Source organism: Strix uralensis, chromosome 2 (genome assembly GCF_047716275.1).
Source record: "Strix uralensis isolate ZFMK-TIS-50842 chromosome 2, bStrUra1, whole genome shotgun sequence".
Classification (NCBI taxonomy): Eukaryota; Metazoa; Chordata; class Aves; order Strigiformes; family Strigidae; genus Strix; species Strix uralensis.
In genome coordinates, this window is record NC_133973.1 from 69,716,147 (window position 1) to 69,739,865 (window position 23,719).

At 43.0% G+C, this 23,719-nt stretch overlaps 1 protein-coding gene across 1 annotated transcript in view; it reads left to right on the forward strand.

Annotated features, from left to right (window-relative positions):
* The window catches only part of SH3RF3 (SH3 domain containing ring finger 3), a 257,874-nt gene that overhangs the window by 207,154 nt on the left and 27,001 nt on the right, over positions 1–23,719 (forward strand). Inside the window, exons 5-8 of the mRNA XM_074859161.1 lie at positions 2,390–2,490; positions 6,905–7,075; positions 10,404–10,654; positions 14,476–14,780. Coding sequence (XP_074715262.1) covers positions 2,390–2,490; positions 6,905–7,075; positions 10,404–10,654; positions 14,476–14,780 — 828 coding nt within the window. The remainder of the gene's footprint in view (positions 1–2,389; positions 2,491–6,904; positions 7,076–10,403; positions 10,655–14,475; positions 14,781–23,719) is intronic.

The following is a 23,719-nucleotide window of genomic DNA, read 5'->3' on the forward strand; positions in this document are numbered from 1 at the left end:
CAGAGGAGGGTAACAACACTGGTGAAAGGGCTGGAAGGAATGTCCTACGAAGAGCGGCTAAGGACTTGTCTAGTTTGGAGAAAAAGAGGTTGATGGGTGACCTCATTGCTCTCTACAGCTTTCTGAGGAGGAGAAGTGGAGAGGGAGGTGCTGAGCTCTTCTGCCTGGGATCCAGTGACAGGAAGCAGGGGAATGGTTCAAAGCTGCACTGGAGGAGGTTCAGACTGGACATCAGGAAACATTTCTTTACCAAGAGAGTGGTCAAAAACTAGAACCAGCTTCCTAGACACGTGATTGATGCCCCAAGCCTGTCCGTGTTGAAGAGGTATTTGGCCAATGCCCTTAACAGCATGCTTTAGCTTTTGTTCATCCCTGAATTGGCCAGGCAGTTGGACTAAATGATTGTGTAGGTCCCTTCGATCTGAAATAGTCTATTCTCTTCTATTCTCTTCTGTTCTACATTACTGTAATCTTCTCTTCCTTTACAGTTGCACCCTGAGGCTGTTCACTCAGCTCTGGTTTTTCACGAGGTAAAAACAAAGTGTTTTGCTGTACCAAGAAAGGGTGGGGACTGATCTGTTTTCTGTTTTCTTGGAGGCAATTTCTCTAGCTCAGAGCAGACGTACAATGGTGGCACAACATGAAGAAGTTTGAACCAGCCGATTTCTCACTTACTTCTTGGATGAGACAGCTGCCAGGTCTCTCTGCCCAGCGTCTTCCACAACCCCCAACTGCATTAACCAGTTCAAAATAACAAATGAGGGATCATTCTCCATCTATCCCTACATTTTTGAGTGGGTTGGTTTTTTTTCTGTAAATTGATATTATCTCACTGATGTGACAGGCAGGATTAATAAAGCCTTAGTCACAGAGCTGGAAAGAATGCTTACTTTTACACATAGGACTATGAGCTGCCTGGAACCTTCCTTGTTTGAGCAAGCAGCCAGAAAGTGAGGGGAAATAATGAGAAAAAGGAGATGTACTTGTCACTACAACTTCATGATTGAGCGTAGATGTCAGTGAGAGAGGAGACAGCTTGCTGCTTGTTGCCAAAAGCTATGGAATCACAGAGCAGTGTCTTCATATTTTGCTTCATGATTTCCTAATGATACTGTGTTAATATACAGCAAAGCAATATAGCTTAGCAATGCACTATCGAGACATGACACTGTAATAATTATGTGGGTTTCTTTGGAATGAGGTGACCTTGAAATCCATTAATTAAGAAACAGTGTGTGTCTTGGTTTAATTCAGTGTCATTTTTAAGTGCAAAAAATGTCCCTATGTTTCTGTTCCCAAAATAAATCAATATTTACTGTTTGTTAGATAGCATTTGGAAACAGAAAAGCTGCACTGGAGGTCTGTGAACTGCTCAGAATCTTTGTTGTATGTAACAGGCTCTGTCTGAACCTGCAATCTGTGCATAAGCTTTGGATCCTACTTTGTAGATCCATTCTGCATATGGATGTGCATGCAGCATTTGATTAGACTTACTAAAAAAGCCTTTTGCTCAAGTAAACCATTACAAGTCCCATCAGCCCAGCTCTGCCCTGTCTTTGCAGCAAAGATCTGTTGCTACAGGCCTTGGCATTACTTCAGGAGAAGTTTCCAGTCAGGATTCATTTTTGACACAGATGAATGAGGACTTTGGTGAGACAACTCAAAAGAGTTTGCCCTACATACTTTTGGTGAGCATTAAGCTTTGAAAAATGAACGATTACATTTAGAATTGCTTTCAACATTAATAGCTGGAAAAGATCTGCCCAGTTCTCTGTATGAGAGTGGGGATTTATTTGCTATAGTAAAAGTGGAGTGGAGTCCTATTTTCTCCATTCAGATGTACTCCTGGTTTGGGTTGCGTTGTCTTTTTCTTGTGTGCCTTTTTCTTAAGGAGAAGAATATTCCTGATGGTAAAAACAATATACAGAAATGAGACTGCATTTTGGAAATTGAATAGTATCTTCTTCTCCATAGATCTATAACCATTAAACAAAAGAGTACAAATTTTAAAACAAGCTTTTGAGGGGAAAAGGTTACTTTTATTGGAGAAGGTATATTGCAGAGATGTACATGTTGAGCTGATTTTACAAAGCAGTCAAGTAGTTTTGCGTTCTAAAACTTTTCAGATCTGCATGCAAGGTACAACTAAATTTCTCTGACAGGTACATGGAAATGCTGTTAATAACCTAATATCCCTTGTGTCAGAAATGTATTTTTGGAATGTGTAAGGCTAAAAGATGCATTTTTTTAATGCAGTACCATGAAGTTAGAAAGTCTGGGAATTGATAAAAGATGTGATTTTTTTTCCTCTGTGCCTTCACCTCATAGAATTTTAGGAAATAGTAGACTTCATCTTAATTGTTGTATATTCTTCTTTGTGTATTTTCAGGATTCCTCTTCAGCTGGAACAGCCACAGTGGCTGGTCCCAGGACAAGTGCAATCATTGGAGATCAGGGAACACCACCGAAGGTCCAGCTCCCCCTCAATATGTAAGCAGCTCATCTGAGTCACTGCATACTCATTGTTTCCAATTGTGTGCATGCGTGTGTGTGTGTGTTGTAATCTGAAAGCCTGAATCTCAGCTCAGGAACATTCTGAGAAGAGAGAGATCACAATTTCATACATGACCCAGCCTCTGCTGAAATTGAAAAATATGTAGAGAAAGGAAGGCAAGACTTTCCCCTTTCTCTGTGAGCCCTTTTAGACTCCTGGTATATTTATTACAGCTGTATGAATCACTGTGAAGCTAAAGGAATGCCTCTTAACTAGAGAAAATCTTCCTTCATTTAAAGCTTTTAAAGCACCATTTAAAAAGTTGTAGTCCCATGCAATCAAACACCCAATACAGAATCACAGAATCACAGAATCATCTAGGTTGGAAGGGAAAGTGCATGTATACCAATGCACACAGCATGGGTAACAAACAGGAGGAGCTTGAAGCCATGATGAAACAGGAAAATTATGATGTTGTGGCTATTACAGAAACATGGTGGGATGCCTCCCATGACTGGAGTGCGTCTGTTGATGGCTACAAGCTCTTTAGGAGGGACAGACAAGGAAGGAGAGGTGGTGGGGTGGCGCTGTATGTTAGGGACTGTTATGATTGCTTTGAGCACAAGTGTAGCGAAGACAGGGTAGAGTGTCTTTGCGTTAGAATCAGCCATTAACCAGAAAAAATGACCCAGTTGCATTTTTTCAGTGCTGTAAACAAAGGCAACGAATGAACTTCTTATCATGGGCATATAGGCTTATTGAGTAGTGTGTAGAATAACAGAAGGTTGACCAGATACAGAACAAAAAGACTAGACTTCATTATAATAAATCTCTTCTAGCCTCGTTGGTTTATCTGGTACCTGTCTAGTTAAACTACTGAACCCTTTCCTCTCATCACATGTACCTTGTAAATTCAGTAGAGCTGTATGGACACACACACATATGCAAACAAGTATTTTAGGGTTTTATGATATGGCTAAAACAAGGTCTGAATTCACAAATAAAATCCTAAAATAACATAGCAAATCTGCTTTAAGGAGAATAGAGGAGTTGGAACAGAACCAAAATAAATTTGTTCTTGTCTACTAAGATGAGATCTTCATACCTGAAGGGTACCACACATCACTGACTGCCCTACAGAGAGGTCTCATCATCACCCTGTGGTCACCCTGTGCAGCCTGTGTGGCACAGAGTGGGGCACAAGTTTATTTCAAATATTGCCCAGATTAGGAAGCAGTAACTGGCAGTATTTCCACTGGTTGCTGAATCAGGACATTTTCCAGCTTTCTGGCAATGCCCCTGACTCCGTGCCTCAGCAAGCCTCCCCTTCTCCCTCCCATGCTTCTCCTGTTGTCTCCCTTGTGAAGCAGCCTCATAATCCGGTCTGTCATTTTGCATTTGTGAGCCAAGTTCCAGTCAAAGAGGAAGCGTTATCTGAAAACTGTAGCAGAACTGGGAAGGTACAACCCTAGACAGAGCCCTGGGGCTTCTGCATTATAATTAGAGTCACAGGCAGCTTCCCAAGGCCAAGAACATGAGCTACCTTCTTGCTTAGGCCTTTTTTTAGAGAACTTTTAATAAACATTTTGGCTTCTTCTAGGTCCTGCTCCCTAACCCTTAGCCTCACTGTTTCATGTATCCCAGAATAACTTGCTATTACATTTTGTGAGATTTCAGATTGTTGTTTTAACACTTTCTTCTTGGTTGTAGAGAGTTTGCTGGTGAAGTTTCACACCTAAAATCTAGAGAACGGTGGAACGTGTCCAAGTCCAGAGGCTTTGGCTTAAAGCAAAATCAGCCTCAGCAAACGGGACCACTAGACCCAATTCCCTGCCAGAGGAAAAGCCCAGAAACACTTTCTGGGGAGTGAAGCTGCCTGCACTCAAATTGTTTTCAGCAATGTATGAGAGCAGGCCTCGCGCCAGCTCTCCCATAGCCCCCTCTCTGCCAGCACACAGGGCATATGCCTGTCCCCATGGGGCAGACATGCCAGCCACGGCCAGGCAGTGGACCTGGGCTGGGCCTGTCACTGGGTTTGGAGAAGCCTCTGCCTCTTTGTAGACTAATAGAGGAAACCTCCAGTGACAGGCATCATCAGTGCCACATGTACGTGGTGGGATTGCTGGTCCATGAAGAAAATGCTGATGATCTCTGTTGTCCCAGGGTCACGCTGTGTGGTTATCACACAGAAGTTTTCATCAGTTTAGGCATACAGAGATTGGTTGATTTTGGCATAGAATCCAATTCTTTTAGTGTCTGCAAGGATTTTGGTACTCTCTCCAGAGGATGTTTAGGCTCATTGTGATATTGGATATTCAGGTTTACTGGAGGCTTAGTTGAAGGAATTTGCAGGGAGGGACAGAAAGAAACTAGTAGGAGAGCTGGAGATACCTGCAAGGGAAAGCAGCCTATGATCCACTTAGGGTAATTTTCCTTGCACCTTATTCCAGCATCTCAAGCTGTAAATTACATTGTTACATTGTAGCCCCTTGGGGAAAAAGCTAAGTGAGTTTATCTAAAATGTCCTTGAGCCCCTGCTTTACCCATAGCTTCTGAAAATGAGCCCTGTGTAAACAGCAGTCTGAAAAGGAGTAGTCAAAGCCACACTTTCTGCTCCCTTAAGTGAGTGCAGTCTGGCACTTTCTGTTACGTCCTAGCAGAGCACAGTGCTGAAGGATTAGCACTGAAGCATACAACCTTATTTCATGTCAGAGTGATGTATTTTAATGTTCTTCAGTTCATACGTAGCCTCATGTTTTCCATCAGGTGAACAACTACAGACCTGCTCAGGGCCACCTGATTATATAGGCTAAACAAAGGATGTGCAGGATGGTTTCTTCCATCTGTTGACTAATGAAATACAGTTTCTGATTAGGTCTTTGTACCCCATGCACGTGGTAAACAGACCCAGGCACATCAGCCTAAGCATGCCCCGAGGAGCTGTTACCAAATACTTCATATTCTGCTCATTACTGCTGTTTATTTACTGCCTTCAAAATAAAAATAAGGAAATCTACTGCTACCATAAAGGAGTAGAATCAGGAAAACTAACAGGATTTATTCCTCAATTATATTTCCTGGAGAGCAGAAGTAAAAAGCCATGTATCAGTTTTATTGGCTTCAAGTCTACAATCACAATGGTTATAGTTTTCATTATTTCTCTGGTTCGCTGCTATAAGGTGGGCAGCAAGCTTCTTCTCACCCACCCCCCGAGCCTAAGAGCATTCTGCTGCACTTTGTAGTGTAAATGCACTTTCTATAAGTGTTTCCCCATTTGTCCTAATCTCTCTGCACTGCCTGTAAAGCACAAACAAAAAAACTCAGGAAGGTACAATCTTGATCAAGAATTACCAGAAATCCATTTTTGCATTTGTAGAAAGGCAACAGCACCAAAAAATTTTGGTATTTACAAAGAAAGTGTTGTTCTGCATGTGCACTTTTGCTATCCTATCCCAACTTTCCATTATTCCCCAAAGTGCAAGCAATCACACTTAATTTTCAACAAGTATATCTCTATACAGAGGGGATATCTTTAGGGACTTCAAGTTGTAGTCATTTCACAACATCAGACACATCCCTGAAGTAGTAACGGAAGAACAAAAGAGAGATAAAAGGAAGATTCTAAACAAAGGGAATAAATAAAAGCTGTAATTAAATAAATAAAGAGTTCTACATATTACGTCCTCTATTAAAGATTTATTAGAAAACTTGCATGCAAAACATCCAAAGCCAAATTCTACCACTTCACTTACTTAAGTAAAAATCCCCTTGCAGAATTTGGCCCTCTGTCACTTCTTGTTTTACCCACATAATGCAAAAATTACCATGCCAGGTCAGAACAGTTTGGCTTATTGTTTCTGAAACTGGTCAGTATAAATAACACCAAGAAAGCTGCAAGAAAAGCTGCCTTAAATGTTTTTGAAGTAGCCTACCCATAAGGAAGGTTTCTCCTGAAAATCCACAGTAAAGGTGGCTCACACCCTGAAGCATATGAATATATACTTCATCCAGATGTTAGGCTTTGCAAAGCCTTCCTACTCAAGTCCTGGTTACTCAGGCTGTCTCTGAAATTGCCTTATCCTTCTGAAACTGCTGCGAAGTCCTTAACTTCAGTGCTGCTTTGTGTCAATGTTTTGCTTTGGTTGTGCCCTGAGTGAGAAGTATGTCCTATGAATTTCTAAATTACCTCCTCCCTTTAATCTGATCAGTTATTCCTTTATTGTCTTAGCATCCACTTGATCTTGTCTCTGCCATTCCTTGTTTTATGTGCTGTAATGATGTCCCTTTTTAACCAGCCTTTCTGAGCAGTGTTTCTGCCCACTTTCTCCTCTGTGGGGCTGGAGTCAAAGCGGGACAGGTGGTGGTTAATATCAGCTGTGTGCTTTCTTCTTGTGTGACCTCTCCCCGCAGCTACCTAGCCCTGTATGCCTACAAGCCTCAGAAGAATGACGAGCTGGAGCTCCGCAAAGGTGAGATGTACCGGGTCATTGAGAAGTGCCAGGACGGCTGGTTCAAGGGGACATCTCTGAGGAGTGGGATGTCTGGCGTCTTCCCAGGCAACTACGTGACTCCTGTTTCAAGGTGAGGACCAGTGGCCAAGATGGATATGCCTGAGCTGGGGCTGAGAGGGATTCTGCATCTGGAGGATGCTGAAAATAATGTAGCTCTGCTTTTAAATCACATTCTCCTTCCAGAAATTTTCTGGTGGCATTGCAGACTTGGGTAATGAAACTGACGGTTGTAGCATTGGAGTTACCCATGTTCTCAGAAGACTTCACTAGTTGTGTTAGATGATAGCATTTACAACCTCTGACTTTACAAAGTCTGATGAGCCCAGGTTTTACTATTGTAAAGAATCCATTGGCTAGTGATCTTTTTATTGTTATACAACTACTGGACATGTAATGGGAATAAACAAAATAAGGAATGCTTGTGTCTTGCTTCTCAGTAGCTCTTGTAGATTTTGCTTTTCTTAAATCAAAAATCTTGGATTGTTTGGATCTGGACTATTGTTTGAACTGTTAAAATTCAGAATTGGTAGGAGAGTTCAGTAAATTGTCTGATTTTAGTGACCTCTGTCTCAGTTGCAGAAGATGAGAAAAGGAAAGAATAGCATGTTTGGGGAGGAATGCCATTTGTCAGAGTTCGGTATTGGACAACACCAAATCAAAGGTTGTTTCCGATCTAGAGCCCACTGAAACAGTCTGCAAGCTGAGGAGAAAGTTCATCAGTGTGTCGCAGACTGTTTTGCCCCACGTGCTCCTTGCAGGTGAATGTTGCCATGTGTATGCCCATATCTCCTTTACATCAACCATGGGTTTGCATACCAAACTCACTCCTCATATGCTCTCTCTCCTCCCACATGCACACAGTCTCCACCATCTTTCACACCTCTCCAGAGAAAGGCACCTCATAACTCAGTGTTGAGGTTGAAGAATTGATTCAGGTTTGTTCCACCTTCAGTTTATGTCAAGTTTGTAATATGTGGACTGAGCAAGACCAAAAGTTAAGAGCAGATTAGAAGATGATAACTAAGCCGGCTGACAGTCCTAATATTGCATTTCAGTAAAAAGACCCACATTAATTCATGGGTTCTTCACTGTTCATCAACCTAAATGTATTTACCTGATTTTATAGAGACCCTTGGCTGCCTTCACTCCTTGCCTCTTCAGCTCTTAATTAGTAAAGAAGTTTGTGCTGAAGGGTTGGTGATCTGAATCAGCAAGACTTTATTAAATGCAGCGTGTCACAGCTAGAACAAGACAGAGAGAAGTGCTAAAGGGCAAAAGTGCTTTTCACAAAACCTGAAAGCAGCTTTATGATTATATTTATGATCCTGTGAGCTAATTAAGTTCTTGTGTAAATTACCCTCAGTGAGAGCAGCAAGAAAAATCTGATAGCAACAAAATCTATTTGCTGCACTTTCAACTTACTTTGTTCCCCTTTGACAGCAAAGCAGAGTATTAGATTCATACATGTTTTTCTGCCACTCCCTACAAAACCCAAGAAAAACAAGTTGCCCATGAATTTAATAACACTGAACTAGATATTATAGTCTGCCAAAGCACATGTGTGAGCAGAGCATGGTGGAAAAAGGACAAGACCCTTTAGATGGACAGACAGGCACAAAGCAGCAGAGAAAATTTGCCACATCCAACATCTGTCCAGCTCTGTGGGAGTTACAGATAGTTTCTTTACCTGTCGGTGTGTATGTTTGCCTGAACACAGCTCTCAGTGGACTATTAGGTGTACTTTTCTGGCAAACTCAATCTAGTGCAGATGGCCAAGCCAGCTCCAGCTGAACCTTGTTGCTACCCTGCCAGCTCTTCACAGCAGATGACAGACAGTCAAGATTTCCATCTGGTGGGATTCCCAGCTTTTCCCTACCTGGAGGCTGATGAAAAAAAAAAAAAAAATGAAGAAAAAAAAAGTCAGATTCATTTAGCAGAATGTAATCCAAGCAAACCTTGCACCATGAGATGAGTCAAGTCAATGACACCACAGTGTTTTTTCCTCCTGTGATTTTGGGGGGAGGAGGGATTGGGCAGAGGGGATGGCTCTCTTTTGCACTTTTGGACCATATCTTCCAGCCTGTGTTTTGGTCTCTTTCCGTCTCTTTCCATCTCTCTTTTGGCTCTTCCCCTTTCCATTCTTTTCTTAGGGTTACTTCTGTCTTTCTTGTCCTCTGAATCAGACCAGATTGTTCAGCATACTCCTTCTTTCTGCTCTTCTCCTCTCTGTGTTCCCACACAACAGTTTTGGGGCCCCAGAAGTTCTCACAGTATCACCCCCCATAGGTTGGTCTTGTAGCCTTTCTGTTATCCTCTCCTCCCTTGCTAACCCCCTGCACTGTCTCATTCCCCTTTCCTCCACCATACTTTGTTCTGCATCATATCCCCTCTGCTTTCCTTTCCTGGAGGAGGACCTTGGCACATGGAGCAGCCCGGGAGAGGAGAACAGGACAAAATGATCCCTCTGTTTCATGGCATCTACTGCTGGGGAAGGAAATTACCCAGGAACCTGAGTAAGAAACTCAAAGACCGAGCTGCTGAGCAGCAGCTGAGTTTGTTCATTGGTGTCCTTCTGTCCTCCCCAGTGTCCTCCTGCCCTGGTCAGAGAGTTTCTAGCTCAGTGGTAAGAGGACCAAGACCTGCTGTAGGCTGAACTCATTGCATAGGAGAAAGAGCCTTGTTCCTTCACTCTGAGGGAAGCCACTCAGATGAAATACAATTTCATATGCATACAACTTAAGTGAGCAGTGAAAAAGGGGTCGATTATTGTTTGGATTTCCTTTTCAGTAAGGTAAGCTGCATTCCCTTCCCTTTTGCATTTCCTTAGCAAGTCTAAGCTAGGGCTGGTTACATCAGTAGAGTAAGTGTTCAGCCAAGCCAAGCCCTGCCAAGTCTGCTGCTTTTCAGTCTCTGTCAACAGCCACACACAGATTTGGTGTTATCCATCTTTTTTTCTCCCTGTGGGGTTGTATGCAGGTTTGGTCCTAAGAAAAGATCTCTGAGTCTGTTTTAATTATCACTCCATTAGTGCCTGTAAAAGAGCCTCTGGCACACAAAATGACATTTGGGAGATATCCATTTCTTCTGAATTTAGATTTGTGATTTTACTAGAAGCTATTCAGACAGAAATGTAGCTTAAGAAAAAAAGTGATGCAAAAAATTATCTTTTCCATTTTTGCCCTGCACTTCTTCTCATAGGATAAAGGGGTGCAAATGTCCTCCAGCATGCTTACAACTGTGTCCTATAAAGATACATATATCTCTATATCTTGGTTTACTTTAATACCTGAGAGGATATCATGTTAAACTCCCTAAGTAACTGGGGGTGCTTATCAGCATCATGGCTGTGTATTGGGGTCTTTGCAAGCTTGCTTATGCTGTACCTTGTCTCCTTGCAGGGTACCGGTGGGAGCTGGGCAGCCGAGGAACAGTGGAGCCGCGGGAGTTCCAACAACAAAAGGAGCCCCAGGAGCCATCCACCCCATTGGGGCTGGCCACACCAACACCTCCACAGCTGTCAGACCGGTTGTTCCCATCACTGCTCCCCAGACGCATCCCCAGCTACAGGCAGCCTCTCCTCAGCTGAATAACTGCTTGAGGTATTCAGCTCAGCAGCCAGCCAGCCAGACCCGCAACGCCATGCAGATGGGTACGTGTGCACACCCGCCAGTGCCTCTCGTCCTGCATCAGCAGGATTGATGTCATACCCCTCGAGCTCAAGCCTCTCGAATCTGCCCATCGCCACAGCTTGCTTTCTTATTTTAGTCACAGCTCAGTCAATGTGGAATAGAGTATGTTTTATTTGCTTGTAATATTTATGGGCTTCTATTGATCTCTGGGAACCACGTTATGTTTATCAGATTGTTCTGTTGCTACAGCTGAAACAGATTATAGTGTTTACAAATATTTATACAATTTATCTGGGTGAAAGCAAGCACCCTGCATACTGAGGAGATTAACAGTTCTGAATCCGGTTGGCTTGCTGACGGGAAAATACTGCCCTTATCACAGGGCAAGTAATACACAACTTAAAATTAAGAAGCATTTCATTGGGCTTCAGGGATGAAAGGTATTTATTAGGCAGAACAGGACCCAGTGTTAGCGATAAAGAAAAGGATCTGAAAAATACTGCCACCTTTTTGAAATGAGAATAAGAGATTCTCACACCAGGGGGCCTCTGTTCTTTCTAGGTTCCCTTTCTGATGTACAGCACAATTTTCTAGAGTACAATTTATTCCCCTTTCCCTGATGTTAAACAGCTCTGATGTTGAATAAAGTAAAAGTAAATCCTGTGGTGGAACTTTATAGCAAAATTTAAAACATTTTGTTTCTGATATTTTATAGGGATGTGAGCCATTGTGTTTACAAAGACAGATCAGTAAGGACTGTGACTGCTGAAAACTGAGGTCTTAGATACAAAACAGAGCAGGCACAAATGAGAAATACACTGTGGTGTAAGTCATGGATTCATGCTTTTTGAAGGCAGAAGGCACCATTATGACCATCTAATCTCACCTCCTATGCAGTCCAGACCAAAGGGAAGAAAATGTAATCAAATACATGTGAATCTGAATCTCGAACAGTGCAGTCTCCTCTGCTCAACAAACAGTGGCAGGACTTTATGCGGCATCTGTGTCACACTGGGGAATAATTGATTTATCCTCTTTTTGTCTAGTTCAGAAAGTGCTGCTTTCCCCTAAAGTTGCACCCTTCCAAAAGCCCTTCTGGTCCCACAGTGCAAAGGCAGAAATGTCCCCTCCTGGCCAAGGCTCTCAGGGAGCATTCGGGTGCTCCTGGTGCCACCTGTGCCCATTCCAACAGACAGAGGAACTTCCCTAAAACTGAGGTGACAGATCATTTTGCCCTATGCACCTGGCATGCCCCACACCTTCCTTCCACAGTGCCGCTGTGCTACACCTCCAGCAGCTTCCCTGATTTAAGATTGCTCCTCCAGGTCACTCTGACATTTTAAAGTACCAAGGAGTTGGCAGGCAGAGTGATCCAGGGACCACAGAGCTGCTCCAAAACCTCTTAAGTGTGGTGTTCTCCAGCCCTTCCAGAAGGTAATGAGTTGTTTTAATTAAATAAAACTTTGCCAGGATAGATAAAGTAAATTTTTCATGATTATCAATATTTTTGTCCATAATGGATGTCCTCACCAGATTCCTGTGGACCAGAGCCCCTCAAAAGGTCTCTTTAGTCCTGCAGGACAGGGTAATGCACACTGACTTTTGGAAAAGCTTTCCAAGAGAGGCAAGCTGGCACAGTATTCAAATCACGTTTCTGTTGGCTTGCAATATACATGAGTAACAAATCAATTTTGCACAAGGCCACTAATGTAGGAATACACCCAAAATGAAATATGAGTGGTATAGAACAAAAATAGCCTTCAGTGAGCATTGCTAATTAATAGCATGTTTGATGCAGCACAGTCCAGATCCAGAGATCCCAGAGCAAAGGCATACATTGTAACAGTAAGCAGATGAAATTACAGAATAGAATGTGAGAGCTGTGCTCAGAGCTGATTTTTCTCAGGCCATTTATTTTACTGTTTCTCGTATTTCCTGTTTCCTTTGTGTCTGGAAACACTGAGTCCTACATGAAAGATGTAATGTACCTAATATGATTATCAAATCAGTCTTATGGATACAGGTACATTCTGTTCTTGTACTTTTCTTCTAAATTTAGGAAAGCCATTGCTCCCTACAACCAGTAGTTCAAAACCTTGACCCTGCAAGCTTAGCCATCCTGGTAAATTAGTGATTGCTCTCATCACACTGGTTCCAAATGGGAAAATCAGGAGGGAATCAGTTCAAGTGGTGCCCTGTCTGGCTCTCTGGAAAGGAGTTGCACTTTCCAATATGTGTTCTTGGTAATCCAGGGAGGGAGAAATGGTAACTAATAGTAACTAATAGTAAGAGTAGTCGAAGGCATCTGTAATAACAACTTTTAGGCCCGTCTTCATGCTACAAGGGAAAATCACATCAAGTTCAAGGCTGGTTAATCACAGTTTGGTTGATTTGCTATGAGCAACATCAATAAAAAGAGATGTTATAGAGTCAAGGAGTTACCGTGAGGGAGAATCATGTAAACTTTGGAGTTGTTAATCTGATGATCACTGGCCCATCGTGTTTAGTATCACTTTGGATAATAGGACATAAGGCTGGGGGATGAAATTCCCTCCTGCCAGGAGTGCTCAGCTGGTGTAGTGAGTATGATTAATGGCAATCCTTATTGTTTCAATCACTGGTAGTGGGTGCCGCTGCTAACCATAGAAACAGAAAAGAGTGGTTTGAGCTGTTTTAGCATTGTTGTTTAGTTATAGATTGAGTGAACTCCAGCTGGTCCTGTGTAAAAATGTATCCTTTGGATGAATCTGTAAGAAAACCACAGATCAGAGTGGGTCAGAAATTTTCCAGAAAAATGCTTTTTGATCAAAGAGCTGATTTGTTGGACTCAAAGCTTTTTGTCAGGAATGGATGTAGTTCAACCAGACTTCAGCCATGAAGCTGTCCTGGCTCAGCTTGCAAAGGGAATAGACAGCTGCCCAGAACTGTTCTCCGTAGAGGAGAATAGCGTAGTGATCGGATCCTATGTTTTCACATCCCAGGTGAATGTCCTGACCAAAGTAGAGGCTATTGTGAGGTGGGTGAGTAGGTTACACCTAAGCAGTCAACCGACCTGGAAGTCAAATTCAACATCATTATGGAAAAGGACCTGGAGCTTTGTCACAATTTTTACAACACAAGGCATGCAACAGGCTTCCAAATCCCTGGAGAGCTGACCTTGGCAGTGTGTCATGGTCACCCTTAAACAGATGAGCGCTAATTCCTGGTTCTTAGTGCTTGTAGGCAGGGTTTGCTCAGCAGGGGCAGCAAGACTAAAAGGCACTGCATATTCCCTTAGGGACTTTGCTGGCAGAGATGAGGCTGAGCTCAGAAATCCTCTGATGGATTTCTGCTTAATTTATCTTGTGCAGCACAGTGATGTGCTGTTGATCATTTTGTTAGGGCTGAAACTAGAGACCTTCCATTATAATTGCCAGCTGGAGGTCAGTGTGGATCATCTGGGCTAACCCTTTAGGTCCCATGTTGTGTTGCTCCAAAACCTATCAGGTTAGGAGGGGGTCCTGGAGGTTCGGAAAACAGCGCAGCTGAAACGAGATAAGGTATTTTAAAAACACAGTAGGCTTTTTTATTTATTTCCAGGCATGGGCAGAGATGGCCGGGCTGTTCCCAATCACATCACTAGGGAGGCCCAGCCATTTTGGTGACTGCAGACAGGCCTTTCACAGACAGGAGGGGGATTTCTAGGATTTAGATGAAAACACTTGCAGACTGAGATATCCTGGGTTAAGGCTAAGAGCTTAGTTCTCTGTCGGGCCTGGCGCCTTGTGGCAGCAATGGTCACTGACGGACCAGGTCTGGCAGTGCATGGGAGGCTTAACCGTGCTCTGTGCTCCCTCCACAGCTCACCCCCAGGTGCCGGCCCCGGAGCGGCCCACTGCCACGGTCTCGCCCCTGCGGACGCCCAGCTCGCCCTCCCGCCTGCCAGCAGCAGCCATCCGGCCTCACCCCGCCGTCTCCCCACAGCACGGCCACCAGCCGCCCACCCCAGGGGCCCGGCCCCTCATCCCCCTCACCTCCGCCGCTGCCGCCATCACCCCACCCAACGTCAGTGCAGCCCACCTCAATGGTGAGGCAGGCAGCGGGCCCCTGGGTGGCCCTGTCACCCCTGGCCCTGCCAGCAAGGCTGAGGAGAGGAAGAATGAGAAGGTAAGGGCCACCGCATCCCCACCACGGCCCATGCTCCTGCCACCTCTCCCTCCCATGGGGCTGTTGAGGAGGGACCCTGCAGCTGCCCAGGAGGCTGAAAGCTGGTTTTCATTGCCTGCCAGCTTGGGCATCCTCATCTCACATTGTTTTCATGCTTCATCCTATCCCCTCCACCATCCCCAATGCTGCTCTTGTGTTACCCACTCGCAGGTGGGAAATGAGGTTGAGCCACTAATGGGCTAAATTTGGGTGTTTCTTCCAATGATCAGCCCCAGATTTGCAAATTTGCAGTGGTGCAGAAAGATGTTATGGAGGGCTCTTGGTCACTGAAACCAGATGGCCAAGTCAGAAACCCTCTGCCTCTGTACATGGAAGAAGCTGATGGTGGTACCAGCCCCAGGGCAGGTGCTACAGGCAGATTAAAACACTGTGTCACAAGAGGCAAAAGCTGCTTTACTGCTCCAGAAACATCTCAGTTTCTCGCAGAAACTTTCATTGCAGTGGCACAGCCAAACGGCAAGAAGGGAATTAAAATACGGCTCATTGGGACATAGGTACCATGCACTGTGGGTTCAACCTCTTAGGAGCCAGCAGCGGGACCGATAGCTGAGTGCCCGTCCCTTGTGCACCTCGCTAAGGAAAGCCAGTGTGGAGAGCTGCTTTAAGCGCCCAGCCTTTTAGGCTCTTTGCAAATATTTTGCTTTCACCAAATGTTAACATTGTGTTAGCAGTTCCCATTTATCAATGCTGAGGGTTATCTCCTTACTGCCTAGCAGAGCCCACTGATACAAACTTCTTGGTGGAAGCAAGATCCTTGTTTGTATCTGAGTAGGAAGAAGAGATGTGGGGGGCTGCTTTTCCTTTGGATCTGCAAAAAATCCTTTCCATACAGATATATATGGGGTAAACATTTACTTTGTACATGGTAATGCTGAGTTTGCAGGTCTCGTGTGGTCACAGATAACCCCTAGTTTCACAAGATGAGGAAGTTTTAAAATCCTTTCCTTAATCCTGTCTTCAATTTTCTCTGAGTGCCTTTTGGTGAAAGAAGGATGTAGAACTTCTGCCCTGGATGTGACATTTAGGTACTTGTTTACAAAGAATGACTTCCAAGTGTGCATCAAGGACTGCATGCTCTGTGAACAGAACAATACCTGCTACTTCTGAAAGCCCAAGGAAGTGTATGGTATTTGGCAGAAGGTGGTAGATACCTCAGAGCTTTGTGTACTTACTTATTTAGTACTTCCTAAAATATACCATGCTATTCTAGAGGTCCATATATTTTCATTCATGAGGGACTGCACACTGAAATTTCCTAGGCAAAATGATATTGAGTCCCTTCCTGAGATACTGGTCAACATTTCTCAAGCTGTTACAGCTTTAAGTTACTGAATTTGTTATGCAGAGAAGTAAAGTTATGGGTATTTTGAGCTCCATGGATGAAGGGAAGAAGCAAATAATATACTACATCATTGTGATGAGCATGCCAAAGACCATTTCAGTACCTGGAAAGTATCAGAGAGAAGTGACAATGAAAATTTTCATCTCTGACTGTGTTGGGTGGTGCATAACTGCCCTGTGTTCAACAGTATATTCCTGAATCTTTTCCATGTCATATTTCACTCTCATTTTAGAAAGATCTGAGTTAACGATGCTTCCTTTCCTTTTAGAAGTAGTGACTGATGTTCAGCCAGTTAAGTTGTGTTCCTATTCTTTGTGTAAACCCAAATATTTCTTTGAAGCAGTTGAGAACTCGGATAATGCCAGACTAAAAGCTGTATATCTATTCAAAAAGGAATCTGTGAGTCAGAAATGGAGCTGTATCTGGAATCACACTTGATATTTCCAAAGTGGAGGCTGGTTTGGTGGGTTTTTTGGTAAAGAGGGAACAGTCATAACACTCAGAAGGAATATCTGTGGAGAGAGGCAATATCAGTTATCAGTACACCTGATCGGAAAAACAGACAAGTCCAAGGAGTAAAACAAAAGCAGGGACATAACTAGCAAACTGTCAGATAAACAAAGATCAGAAGCAATTTATCTGAGTTCAGTTTCATTATATTAATCACTCAGGTACTTTGAGATGAAAGGAACAGAGGGGATGTTAGTAAGAGGAGTGGTAATAAGGTCTTCAGCTTTACTGAACACAGGACGAAAGAAAAGCGCAGGTAATTATCTCCTGAGAAACTGAGATTAGCAAATCGTGTCTGAGGTAAATTGTAATCTGCCATAAAATTAGCATTGTTGTTGGAATCAATAATTTTTGGTGTCCCATCAAATTATCAGTTTTAATCCCAATTTAGTCTTTCCAGTTTCTTTTGTAGGATTCCCTTGAGGATGAGGGCTGAATGATCACAGGGAGAATGGCTGTTTCAGGAAACATTCTCTTGTTATTAACCCTGCTTTTCTGTCGCACACTGATTGTCAGTGTGAGTTCACTACTGTACAGAGGGCACACGGTACATAGGAAGAAGTAGTCTGCATTTGGGGATGGATGTGCTGAGGATCCATTGTTTCACGGTTCTGTTGTGGAAGATGTTTCTTTTGAGGGCTATGGAGATAAATTGCAATTTTTATATTTATCACTCTAATATAGTCCCTGGGAAATTTTCTTCAAATAATAACTTTAGCAAGGTTGATTTGCTGCTTGAATTCTGAGCTGGGAGATAGTGGGAAAAAGTATTTTAAGATATGATCTCCTACCAATTTATGTTTTATGATTTCCCACTTAGATTCCACTCAAGGATACCAAATGTGACATCAAGGGGCAGCTGCTGTAGTGAGTCTGTATATGCTATTTGGGTTGCTTGTTCCAAGAGAGAATTGTCTTTACCTTGGGAACAGCCTTGTTGAGTGTACTGATGAGGTCATCACTGTTAATGCTTTCCTCTGTGCAAATGTTTATATGCCAATATCACAGGTTCCTGTTGGTGTGTGGCAGTCAAGTATAGGCACATCCCAAGATTTCTCTAAAATCAAGGGACTCTGATTCCAATTTTTACTCTTGTTTCCTTGTGGTTTAAAGGCAAGTGGCAGAAATAATCCTAAGGGTTATGGTTTTCAGCTCAGCAGGAATGGTTTTCTTGCTCATCTTCTATTAATATAGCAAATAAACCCTTAGGTCTATTTTCTGACACCTCTAGTTCTCAACTTCAGCTTGTTTCTTGAAGGTCTTGATCCAGACTTCCAAACCTGCAGGTGGACCTTGGCACCTACTTTCATTTAGGCACCCTAATAATAGTGTCTTACTGTGATAGGAGATAAAATGTGGCCTCCACGCCAGTCTCAGCTTGTCGATATGCACCTACCCCCAGAGGATCCTATCTGCAACTGGGCTTGTCCTCTGCTTTTCAGCTCCTTGACCAGCCTCCTGTCCGCTTAGGGAACAGTTTCAAAGCTGCTCTCCTTTGCCAGCTGCTGGTGGTAGCTGATGAAAGACTGAGAAATAGATAGTGCTTAAGTCCACTGTGCAACAGTGCTCAAAAAAGTGCTCAGGCAGCCAAGCAGGCTTAGAAGTAGAGCACTTGAAAATCAAAGCTGTTTCAGTGCTATATGGACACGGCACAAAGCAGCAGGAAAGGCGGCTCATGCAGAGGTAGTGCAGACACTACAGGAATAACAAGCTGGGGACTGAATAAAGGCAAGGGAGCACAGCAGAAATCAAAGAGGTAATGGTGGGCAGGGCAGCATATGAAAGAGAAGAGCATTAGGAACTTCCAGGTGATATAGCAGGGGACACCAGCAAAGGGGTGCCGATAGGAAGGGTAGAGGTGAAGGGTGCTGTGTAAAGCCCATGGGGAGGGTCCCTGAAACAGTAAAGTTGGAATATAGGGTCTGAAATTTATCTAAAGAAGGCAGTTGAAGAGAGCAAGGTGTAAAGGAGACTCTTTCTTCTTTTTCTCAAATATTTCCTGCTTGAGGCCAATTTTTCTTCTTTTCCAAGAAAGATGTTTCTTTCCCCAGAAGGAAAATAATCATTCTCCCCCAAAGTCAGTCTATTCCAGGTTAGGAACGGGAGTGTCCCAAAGACATCTCAGGGACAGGAGGGAGGTAAAACAGAGAGCAAATGGGAAACACTCCATTTCCTTTAAGAGTGGGGGGTGGTATCAGGGGTCGTTCAAGCTCTTGCTTCGTCATTTGCTAATAATATCTGCATGTGTAACCATCTGAAGCTCAGAGAATTCAATTCCAGTTCCTGAATCTTCTGAACATCTGAAAGAAAAGGATGGAATCCCAGCTGTGAAATGGAAGCAAAACCCTGTGTTTTGGGGGCTTTTTTAAATGGGGAGCCTGCCTTTTCAGTCATGATGAGCACTGTCCAAGTTCAACTGGTAGATTACAGATGAGAACTTGTAATTATAGCATGACTACTGCTTTGACCTCGGTCAATTTTTGCTATAATAGTTTCTGCTGTACATAATGTGGGCTGATGCTTAATACCTCTGATAAAACCACTTGTTTGAATGAATTAATGCATTTCTCATTAAATGTGCTCCTCATTACATTAATCAAATCAAGCAAATCATGGTGGGTGGTTTGACCACTGTAATTAAACTTTCTTTAAAATCCATTCATTTGGCTTTTGATGAGGATTTTGATTAAACTCTTCCAAAATGTCTGGCCCAGTATCTGCTAGAGAGGAAAATAAGAGCTTGCACTAGTGAACAAGACATTAATTCATCACCAAGTTACACCAATTCTTCAGTGTTTTACCTAGCCAGAGTATATAGAAATATTTGAAAACTGGCAATGTAAAATTAAATGTTTCTTACAAGTGTGCTGAGAGAACAAATCTGTTTGCAGCTTTAAATTTAGTAACTGTGTCCCTGGAATATATAGAGGATCTGGATAAGCAAGTCACAACAAATGGGAAAATATACTGGGCTGCTGTTTACTGATCTTAAGATAACAAGAGGCACATCTTCAGAAAATGACTTTGAACATGCACCAACAGTTTTGCATGTGAAGATTGAATCAGTAAACATCTGTCTGTTCTCACCAGTGTCACTCACTTTCTCAAATATCGTCCTTCTGCTCAAGATAGCTGCATTCCTCAAATGATGCAGTATGTTTGGCATGATCCTGGCGTAAGGACTACATTACAAAATAGAACAAGCCAAGGCCTGTTTTGTGGCCCTGCAAGTGTCCCTATATGACTTGCATCTACACTTCTAAGCTTTCTTCTCGGCCCAAAATAGGGTGACTGCATCCAGACTGCTCATTGAGAACAGTCCTGGTATGTGGTGTTCCCCAAACCACGCCCATATGTTGTCCTGGCAGAGTGCTAGTTGATATTAGCCAAACCTACAATGGCTAATGGATGCAGACCAGGGTTTGATGCTAAATCCTGGCCTTGTTTTATATGCCAGTATAGACATGATCAGAGACTTCCCTCTCCATCACTCCCCCTTTCTGCCAGTGTCTTCCTCTGCCTTCCCCTAATTTGCAGCCCAGTGCCTGGTCCCACCAGTTAGTGTCCCTCAGTGCAGAGCTGCCGCCTGCTCGCTTAGTCGCCCATCCTGGCTTTGCATATGGTTGGAGACTAGATCAAAGGCCCTTTGAAAATTTGGCTTTGTAAATTCTCAGAGGCTCTTTGACCTTAGTTCACATTACAGCTCTCTGTTTAAGCTATCAGTTGGTGGAACTGAACCTGCCCGAAGGACCTGATCCTATACGGTAGTGCACCTTCAGTTTTCACTTACTAAGTGTTAGTCTCTGCATTGCAACTTCTCATATTAATTTGCCCCTGAGTAAAAACAGTTTGTTATCACTTCATATCCACTAAAGAAAATTACTTCCTTATCCATAAAATGGAAGATCAATCTCAGAAGGGAAGTGTTGAGCACTTGCAAAGACTTTGTAGATACAAAATGACATGACAAAAATAGTAGTCACCCTGGGACCAGTAAAGGAAGCTAAGGACAGAGATGATGAAAGTAGATTTTTCACATACAAAGTCAATATGACTGACCCTGAATTTTTGGAAAAGGAATTCAGTCTTCCTAGCAGATATGAAATAATTTAATATTTTTCACTTTGTAACTGGTTCACCTAAGAAAGCCCCCTAAATTGTATGGGTATGAAATGGAGCGATAACAACTAAGTGACTAAATGAAAGCAGCGCAAGACATAAGAATGAACAAATTGCACAGGAGCAGGAAAGCCTGTTTTGAATTCTTAGAATAAGTGTATCAAAATATAGAAAGCATTAAGAGGAAGCAACATTGGAATAGTAATATAAAGGTTTGCATCAGAAAGATAGATAATAAGTTCTGTGACATTAATTTGCTTGGGTAGTCTGAAAGACATCAGAGTTGATCATGGAGCCACCAACACCAAAATTTCACCAATCATTTTCAGAGTCAGATTTGACTTCTCAGCTTAATGTGTGTTCCAATTTTTTCCTCATTAAGGATGCTTTAATCTGGAATATTTTAGCTCAGTTCTCTCAAGACTTGTGCACAGAATACATACTGTTAATCCATTTCCTCCCAACAAAGGCGAGGGGGCTGTCTTCATCACAAATGAGCCACTGCTTCCCATGCTCCAGAAAGTCAATCTTGGCTCTGTGACCAGCAAGTGATTCACCAGAAACTTGGCCAAGGATTGGAAACCTCTTTTTCTGGTCATGTGAATTCAGGCCACAAAGTTCTGTTTTAGGGCTGAGAACTCGTGCTTAAAATCTCTCCAGCACCTTCTCCTTCATCATTAGAATTCAATTTGAAAGGACAAAAACCTGGCAACTCACTGATGAATATTTTAAGGCTGGCAAATAACCCAGCCAAATGCATGAGCCCCAGCTGTCAAAACATAGAAAACTTCAGCTTTACAATAAAACAGATTTCTGTTATTTCTGACTGGCTAGGATTCTTTTGCTTAGATCAAGGGCAATAAGCCATTGATCAAAATTTCTTTTTCTTCTTCGCATTTTTGATGTTAGGAAATGCTTTCAAACTCCCCACAGATATTTCAAGTGTTGACTTCGCTGCCAAGCAGTCTCTGAAAGCTATTCGTCTTCTCTCTCCTCTCCCCCCGCCTCTGCTTATCTGCCTCACGGTGCTGTCATAGGATTTCTCAAGTGTCCGCAGTGAATTTCTCTAACGCCGTTTCGAGTGGTTCTGTGCTGCATTCTGTGGCCATAAGGGGAAGCAGATCCAGGGGAAGAGAAGACGGAGAGTGCTTTAGCTTCAAGAGGAAACTCAGTTTATCTACTAACTGGAGACGAAACTGTTTGGATGCCAAGGCACAGCGTTCTGGCACCTGTAGAGACCTGATTTTATAACACAGGGAACCCATGGGCTTTTACTAAATCCTTAGTGCTGCTTGGGGAAGAAAGTAGAACTGACAAAGGAAAGAGCATGCAAGGGAACGCTGGAAGCAGAAGGCTGGAGGCGTGTGTGTGCGCGAGTGCATGTGCGTGTCTGCGTGTGAGCATCCCGGCACTGGCGTTCCCATGGCATTCCCCTGCCTGCAGAAGGAATCACGCAGGACCAGATGGCTGGATGGGGCCAGGCTGTGGGAGGGGATGGCAAGCATCTCCTTGGATTAGTCGGGTGAAATGTAAGCACTCTTGTGGTATCAATGGGAGACACTGACACATTCCGGCTGTTGAGGGATCATAGGGGCCAATCCCCACCCCAAAATGCACAACTCTGCAGCTGAGCGTCCCATCACAGCTTCTGCCTTCTCCCTGCCCTGGGTCTGGAGAACACAGATTGATCCCTCATTCCCTCATAACATCAAGCTCCTAATTTCCATGCACAGGTGGAAAAAAAAAAACAGAGTGCAAATGCTGTGCCTGTCCCTGTCCTCCACTTTCTGGCTTGGAACAGTAACACGCAAACCTGTCATGGGGCTGCCACTGCCCACCACTCCCAGGAAGGAAACATGCAGGATGAAACCATTCCAGCAGAAAAACACAGTAAGAAGCTGGATGCCTTGAAAACAACAAAATAACTTGCAATGTGTCAACAGTTGGTGGCATCTTGGCCTCCCACGTGTCCAGGACTCATTTGCTTTCCTCAGTGGTTTTCCAACTGTGGATTCACAAGCCAGAAAGTCTTAAACCACCAAGAAGCAACAGAGATTATTCACTGACATACAAGTATCTCAAGTGCCAGTGCAGTTGTTTTATGAAACTAAGTTTGAACTTCCCTGTGAAAATTGGCTATAATCAACTTTTCAGTGCCCATGTTTATTTTTTCGGTTACACAGGTACTGGTATTTTTCTTTGCTTTTCTCTATAGTTACACATAACAGGTGGGTTAAAATATCTAGCATCACTGCAGAAATATTTCAGTAGGCTCTGTTAGAAGAATTACATAAACTAAATGAAATTGTGGTTTCTGACAAACATCAGTACTGTAGGAACAGTATGTTATAACAGACAACAGATATCTGTGGCATGTTTCTGTTTTTATCATGTAACGCAGGGGCATAACCAAGTTATAGCAAAGGGATATTTATCTTACTTTGTACATTTTTGTTTATTTTTCATTTTGCAGTAGCAGCAGGAAGATTCACAAGCCCTCAGCTTTTCTTTTGCCAAATGGTAAAGCCACTTTAAAGTCAGGCTGGGTTGTTATTTTTTTGACTGAATGTCTCATGCATCTAGTAATTCCCTTCAGACCAAGTCAAGACATGGAGTCAGTGCTGGTCTCTGAAGGACTGAAAAAAAAGGTTCTCTTATTATGCCCTCTGGAGAAAAGATCAGTCTCAGGAATTCAAAAAGTACACCATGCAAAAGTTACTTTTGAGACACTATGTCTGCAGGCTGCCTGTAATCAATTAATATAGGGTGTCAAGCAGTCAACCTTTTAAAAAACGATTCATTATAAAGGCAGAACTCAACCTGTTGCTTTGCTTTAAGACATATATTTTGTTTGGTTCGTATTCACTGATGTGTTTCCGTAAGTTAAGACTACAGAAGATAAAATATT